The sequence below is a fragment of the Podarcis filfolensis genome (assembly GCF_964270895.1).
Source record: "Podarcis filfolensis genome assembly, chromosome: 18".
NCBI lineage: Eukaryota > Metazoa > Chordata > Lepidosauria > Squamata > Lacertidae > Podarcis > Podarcis filfolensis.
In genome coordinates this window covers 2,310,863-2,318,207 of record NC_139622.1, presented here as the reverse complement: position 1 = coordinate 2,318,207, position 7,345 = coordinate 2,310,863, and the positions used below count along the sequence as shown (strand labels likewise).

The 7,345-nt window shown below is 50.0% G+C and overlaps 1 protein-coding gene across 1 annotated transcript; it reads right to left on the bottom strand.

The window, feature by feature from the left end:
* Positions 1 to 262: 262 nt before the first annotated feature.
* Positions 263 to 6,753, bottom strand: TMEM221 (transmembrane protein 221). Its single transcript, XM_083594850.1, has 3 exons — positions 6,380 to 6,753; positions 2,075 to 2,160; positions 263 to 876 (listed from the first exon to the last, which is right to left on the bottom strand). The coding sequence occupies exons 1-3, from the start codon at positions 6,688 to 6,690 to the stop codon at positions 356 to 358; spliced, it is 918 nt and encodes a 305-aa protein (XP_083450976.1). The 5' UTR covers positions 6,691 to 6,753; the 3' UTR covers positions 263 to 355.
* Positions 6,754 to 7,345: the final 592 nt, after the last annotated feature.

The following is a 7,345-nucleotide window of genomic DNA, read 5'->3' as shown; positions in this document are numbered from 1 at the left end:
AAGTAACTATACAACTTTTAGGGGACATCTGAAGGCAGCCCTGTATAGGGAAGTTTATAAGTGGTTGATGTTTTACTGTATTTCTGTATATGCTGGAAGCTGCCCAGAGTGGATGGGGCAACCTGGTCAGATGGGCGGGGTACAAATATTATTATTATTATTATTATTATTATTATTATTATTATTATTATTTCAAAACCTCCTATGTGAGCGGCCACCACCTTGTGGCAGGGAGTTCCGCCAATTAACCAGGCTGCGGGAATAAGGAAGAGCAAACGTCTTTAATAGCTGAGAGGCCTCCAGAGAACCAGCTGGCTCCCCATACACCTCTGCAGAGACGGGTTACCCACGTTTTCTACACCAAGGTCGAATCTTTCCCCGTGCCCGCCGTTTTGCGGGAGAGCACATTCCTCATTTCCTGTGTGACGCCGTTCCATGGCTTCCCGTGGGTTTGCAGGAGGCTGGACTCCACCGAGAGGGTCCGGTGCATCCGGGGAGCGCTGTAGCAATCCTTTTCCAGGGTTAGCTCGGCGCTCCCCGACGAGGTGACATTGCTGCTGGCCGGTGTGGTGAGGTGGGACTTCTGTTCAAGGAACGGCGGGTAGGAAAACTCCCGGTGAATCTCTGGGCGCGGCCGGGGAGCAGGCATGCCCTTGGTGTTGTTGAGGGGGGCAGCGGGCAGCTCCCCACTACGGGCCGAGTCGTTCTCGTAGAGGGTGTGTGAGAGCTCGCCCTGGCTGAGCCCCGTGGCTTTGGCAGCGCGGATCAGGGCGTGCGTCACAGTGATGAAGAGGACCAGGATGCCCGACGAAAGGACGCAAGCGCTGGTGATCCCGGTTTCCGTCTCAAACTGCACCAACATGTACATGGAGAGAGCTGGAGTCGAGGGCGAGAGGATGCAATTTAATCCACAGCAGTGGTTTTTTTATACAGATAAAAAAGAGAATGCCTGCAGAGTAAACCATGGTTTGCTTTAACCAGGTTTGACTGTGTTTGGACAGCACAGGAGGCCACTGCGGTTTGTTCAACTAGGGTTGCCATATATCCTCTTTTTCCTAGACACAACCTCTTTTTCATGGGAATGTAAAATGAGAGCTGTTATAGCGATCCAAAGTTAAAGTCGACAAATGTGTCCTCTTTCTACTCTTCAAAATATGGCAACCCATTTCAACAAATCCGCAGCAGTGATTTTTTTTTTAATAAAAAGGATAATGCTTGCACAGTAAACCATGGTTTGCTTTAACAACATTTGACTGTTCAGACAGACCAGGATGCCACGGAGTGCTTTTAACTGTGGTTTGTTCAACAAACAGCAAGTTTTCTGGCAGGTAAGCACTAGAATTAGAGAGGGGGCACAATTTAATACAGTGGTACCTCGGGTTAAGAACTTAATTCGTTCTGGAGGTCCGTTCTTAACCTGAAACTGCTCTTAACCTGAAGCACCACTTTAGCTAATGGGGCCTCCTGCTAGCGCTGTGCCACCGGCATGCGATTTCTGTTCTCATCCTGAAGCAAAGTTCTTAACCCAAGGTACTATTTCTGGGTTAGCGGAGTCTGTAACCTGAAGTGTATGTAACCTGAAGCGTATGTAACCCTAGGTACCACTGTATACATCAGTGATAAAAAAGAAGTCTGTACAGTAAACTGTACAGCCCGCCCTGTGGAATGCCCTCCCATCAGATGTCGAGGAAATAAACAACCAACTGACTTTTAGAAGACATCTGAAGGCAGCCCTGTTCAGATGTGTGACATTTTAATGTATTTTTAATCTTTGTTGGAAGCTGACCAGAGTGGCTGGGGAGACCCAGCCAGATGGGCGGGGTACAAATAATAAATAATAATAATAATAATAATAATAATAATAATAATAATTATTATTATTATTATTATTATTATTATTATTATTATTATTATATTGCAGGGGATTGGACTAGATGACTCTAGGGGTCCCTTCCAATTCTAGGGTTCCTGAATTAGAGCCAGCTTTCTTTGAAAGCACTTTTGCACTGGTCTAACAGCAGAGGGCGGGCAAGAGCTAGTCTAAAGAGTGGGCAGGGGGAGGAGCCAAACTCACCTGCCAGGTAGGCTGAGACCCCGCAGCAAAACAGGCCCACGGCCACGTGACGCACCTTCCGGCTGTCCACGAGGAACCAGTCGCCCCTGCGGCAGGAGGAAGGAACAGAAACCTGTGGTTAATTCATTTTCACATATTTATATGCAACGCCTCCGTGATATCGCCTCGAGCTTTAGGGAGTTGCATCAGCGAAGCAGGGGGTGGGGGTCTCTGCCCCAAAGAGATTACACACTGCACCGAGCTAAGCAGTGGGTTCCTTGGCTGGGATTTCTGCACTGCAGTGGGTTGGACTAGATGACTCTTGGGGGTCCCTTCCCTATGATTCTAATGCATGGTGTGCTCTGTGTGTTGCCCCTCCCAAATCCTTTGTAGCCTCTCGTTCCTTCTCCCTCTGACCTGGCAGTGCTCTTCTTAGACCACTGAGCAGACCTGCCAAACTCAACAGGCCTGGTGAACGTTGGCTCCTTGATTTCAACACGTCTCCGTTGAGTAAGACCCCTTACTCCCCTCCGGCTCATGCTAAAGCTTTGAGAAATATGTGTCCTAAAAGTGTTTCCGCAGGACATGGGGTGTTTTTTTCTGGAAGGAGGGTGGTGTTAACCCCCAGTGCCCCCCAAGAATAAATCAAATATTTGCACCTCAGTCGTAACTGTGGAGATGAGGATAGGGGGACAACAGACGCCCCCACGTGAATGGTGTTTTTTAAAACCGCAATGTTGCAAAGGGACGGTGTCTTGGGAACAGAGAGAAAATATTGGACGCCCTCCCTGCTCCTTCCTCGCCTGCCATTGTCCCCAAGAATAGAGAGAGCTTTGTTTTGACCGTCCCCTACTTTCCGAAAAAAAGGAGGGGGGTTCGCTGCAGGCCTGGACAGACTTTGTTTGCAAAACTCTGAGAAAAAAAAGGAAAATGAAACAGGGAGAGAAAGCATGGAGGGGAGGGGGGAAACTCAGAAAAGAAAACCTCAAAGTGGTAATTCAGAATGACAGCGGCAATGTGGGAAAAGTTGGCGGACGTGAGCTGGAGGGATAATGAGCAGAGTTTCTCATACGGCAGGAATTTTTGGACGGGTGCGGATGGGGGCCCCAGCACTCTGCGGAGTAACGTAAAAGCCAGTATCAGGCAATGGCTGATTAAGTCCAGAAATTGCAGCAGCGACTGTCAAATTCGCCTTCCTGCAAATGTGTTGTTGCTGTTTTTAAAAAACCAAGTTTCTAGACCACATGACAGAAGGTGTGCCTGAAAGTGCTCCAGTATTTTTCAATTATGGATGGTTCACCAGCTATAGCTCTTTAAAAAATAAAAAAGGCAAAAAATCCCTAAGTTTCTAGGTCTTATTGACTGTACTCGACATTGCGGGGCCCACTTCAGTCTGGTTCAACTTCTGGACCTTAAAGTGTGCTTGAAAATGTGTGGGCAATGCTTACTTGAATCTGGCTGTGTGAGCAAATGCTTTTTAAAAAAAATATATGTTTCTGGATCTTTTGATCATAGACATGGCAACGCCTGCTTGAATCTGGGGTATGTGTGGCTTTTAAATCAAGTATTTATCACTATGGAGATGTGAATGTTTAAACCTTGTTTCTAGACCTTGTTGTAACACAAGATGTGCATGCAAGTTTCTAGACCTGTGTGTATGTGTGTTTAAAAACCCATGTTTCTGACCTCATGACACTACACCACATTCATGAAAGCATACCCTCCAATATTTCTCCAATGAAAATAGGGACATCCTATTGCATAATAATAATAATAATTTTATTATTTATACCCTACCCATCTAAACTGGTTTGCTGCCACCACTCTGTGTGGTTTCCAACATATATAAAAACATAATAAAACATCAAACATTAAACATTAAACATTAAACAACTTCCCTCTACAGGACTGTCTTCAGATGTCTTCCAAAGGTTGTCTAGTTACTTATCTCCTTGGCTTGGGGAGGTCATATAACTCCAGCCCTCCCACATTTCTCCAATGAAAATAGGGATGTCCTAAGGTGAAGCGGGACATTCCGGGATCAAATCAGAAACCGGAATGGCTTCTGTAAGTTCTGGACTGTCCCTGGAAAATAGGGGCACTTTGAAGGTCTGTGAAAGTCTGTAGAATTTAGGAGTGTGTATATGTGTTTAAAACATGTTTCTAGACCTCATGACACTGGACATGCATGAAAAGTTTCTAGACCCTATGACTTTGGGTGTCTGTGTGTTTAAAAAACCAGGCATATAGATCTCATGATGTTGGACATGCACTGATGTGTCTCATGCTCCTAGGACAGCTCAGTCAGTAGTGCATGAGACTCCCAGGGCTGTGGGTTTGAGCCCCGTGTTGGGCAAAAAGATCCCTGCATTGCAGGGGTTGGACTAGATGACCCTCGAGGTCCCTTCCAACTCTACAGTGCTATGAATCTATATTGATTTTTATCCTTTGAATATTTAAAAATACCTGTTAATTTCAACGAATTGCTCTACATCCCTGTAAACCAGAGGTTAGCTGACAATCAAGAAGTACGTACATTTTGTAAAATTTAAAATCTGGCATGAGACTCTTAATCTCTGGGTCATGGGTTTGAGCCCCAGGTTGGGCAAAATATTCCTGTCTTGCAGGGGTTGGACTAGATGGCCCTCAGGGTCCCTTCCAACTCTACAATTCTATGATTCTATGTTTCTGGGTCTAGGCATTATGACTGGATGTGTGCGTGTTTAGAAATCCAAGTTTCTAGACCTTATGATGACCTTCAGGGAAGTGCCAGGGCAATGCCCGCTTGAATCTTAAACACCTGCAGTTGTGGCACCAGTTCAGCCAACTTGCTCTCTGCCTTCTGCTTCCAGCAATTTAACCCTGACCTCCTGACATCCCAGCGTGTCGTTTCTGAGCCGTGCTAACGCATGTAATGCATGGCGGATGCCGCCGTTTCTTTCGTGTTTGGAGACAATTTGGACACGCCTTTGGTTAATGATTTGGAGGAGGGCTGCAAGGGGCAAGGAGAGGGGGGAGCATGAACAGCCACCTTTGACGAAGGTGAGCCAGACCCGGCCTCTGGGTCGCGTGCTCAGAAGAAGGCCTTTCTTCTGGAAGACCTGTAATAAACTTGGGGGCTACAAGACCCCGGAAGCCCATGGCGAGTTAATTATGGCGAGTTCCTTGGATGGGTGGACAGATTTCATTGATATCTCATACATACTGGTAGAGCCCGAGACCCCTTAATCTCAGGGTTGTGGGTTCAAGTGCCACGCTGGGCAAAAGATTTCTGCCTCGCAGCGGGTTGGACTAGATGACCCTCGTGGTCCCTTCCAACTCTGCCATTCTATGATTGTATCTCGCTTTTCTTCCAAACCAGCTCAGGATAGGACAGCAACAGATTGAGGTTGAATCCTGACAAAACAGAAGTACTGTTTTTGGGGGACAGGAGGCAGGCAGGTGTGGAGGATTCCCTGGTCCTGAATGGGGTAACTGTGCCCCTGAAGGACCAGGTGCGCAGCCTGGGAGTCATTTTGGACTCACCACTCTCCATGGAGGCACAGGCCAATTCTGTGTCCAGGGCAGCTGTTTATCAGCTCCATCTGGTACGCAGGATGAGACCCTACCTGCCCACAGACTGTCTCGCCAGAGTGGTGCATGCTCTGGTTATCTCCCACTTGGACTACTGCAATGCGCTCTACGTGGGGCTACCTTGGAAGGTGACCTGGAAACTACAACTAATCCAGAATGTGGCAGCTAGACTGGTGACTGGGAGTGGCTGCCAAGACCATATATCACCGGTCTTGAAAGACCTACATTGGCTCCCAGTATATTTCCGAACACAATTCAAAGTGTTGGTGCTGACCTTTAAAGCCCTAAATGGCCTCAGTCCAGTAGACCTGAAGGAGCGTCTCCACCCCCATCGTCCATCCCAGACACTGAGGTCCAGCTCCGAGGGCCTTCTGGTGGTTCCCTCGCTACGAGAAGCCAAGTTACAAGACTTCTTGGTGGTGGCGCCCTCCCTGTGGAACTCCCTCCCACCAGATGTCAAAGAGAAAAATAACTACCAGACTTTTAGAAGACATCTTAAGGCAGCCCTGTTTAGGGAAGCTTTTAATGTTTGATGCATTACGGCATTTTAATATTTTGTTTGAAGCCGCCCAGCGTGGCTGGGGAAGCCCAGCCAGATGCGCGGGGTATAAATAAATTTATTATTATTATTATTATTATTATTATTATTATTATTATTCGAGATGGCTTAAGAGCCCCCTCCCGCCCAACGCAGCAAACTTCAGACCGATGTGTCCCCCCCCCCCCGCCCCTCTCGGCCTGGCCAGTACGCACCTGTCGGGCCCCAGAGCGCCCCCCGTGGGCGCGCACCGCTCGGCGCCGCAGTAGCCGTGCAGGAGGCTGAGCAGGAGGCAGCTGAGGCTCAGCACCAGGCAGAGCGAGGCCAGCACCGCCGACAGCGGCAGCAGCACCCGGCGCGCCCCCTCGGGGAGACCCGCCGCGCCCGCCGCCCCGGCCCGGCTGCCCGCCTGGATCTGGAAGATGAGCATGGACGCCAGGACGGCCATCAGGCCGGACACGGTGCCGAAGAGCAGCAGGGCGCCCAGGGCGCGCGGCCCGTAGGGGGACGGAGGGGGCGCCGGCATGGGGCGGATCGGGGCCGCGGGGAGAGCCAGAGACGGGAGAAGGTCCCTGTGCGCCGTCGAGGCAGCGCTTGCGGGGCGGAGGCGAGAGCCAGCGAGCGAGCGGGGAGGCGCCTCGAAGGGGTGGGCCGATCATGCCGCCCCCCGTCGCCGCGCCGCCCGCGCAGCCCGCGCGCCTAAGGGACTAGCGCCTTGAAATCGGTCAACTGCAGCGGAGCCAGGAGCCAGGAAAGGGGGCGCGCGCGGGGCTGCCTGACCCTCACCCAGTTTCCCATCGCGGCTCTGATTCCCCCCCCCTCCACCTTAGGGTCTTGCGCCTTGAAATTTGCCCACTGCATCGGGGAGGGAGCGCAGAGATCGGGAGACGGGGAGCTCCTGCAGCGGAGGATGGAGGCGCTGGAACCATCACCGCCGTACCCGATCGCCCGTCGCAGCTCCGCCTTCGCTGCTTCCGCGGCTTAGGGACTAGCGCCTTGAAATTGACATACACCATGATTTTCTGGCAAACCTGGAACTAGACTTGGTAACCAAAGCAACGCTGATATTACGGACTTTGTCATTTTAACACCTGTGCAACCACTCATTCTGCCTGCCTTTTACAGTTTTAATTTCCTCCAGCTGTTATCCTTGTTCCTTCTGGGGGGGGGTGTGAAAATTA

Coding starts and splice junctions, on each gene's coding strand:
- TMEM221 (XM_083594850.1), bottom strand. CDS start 6,690: ATGCCGGCGCCCCCTCCGTCCCCCTACGGGCCGCGCGCCCTGGGCGCC. Junction 2,161..6,379: donor GGCGCTCTGGGGCCCGACAG/GTGCGTACTGGC, acceptor CTCCTGCCGCAG/GGGCGACTGGTTCCTCGTGG. Junction 877..2,074: donor GGTCTCAGCCTACCTGGCAG/GTGAGTTTGGCT, acceptor CCTCGACTCCAG/CTCTCTCCATGTACATGTTG.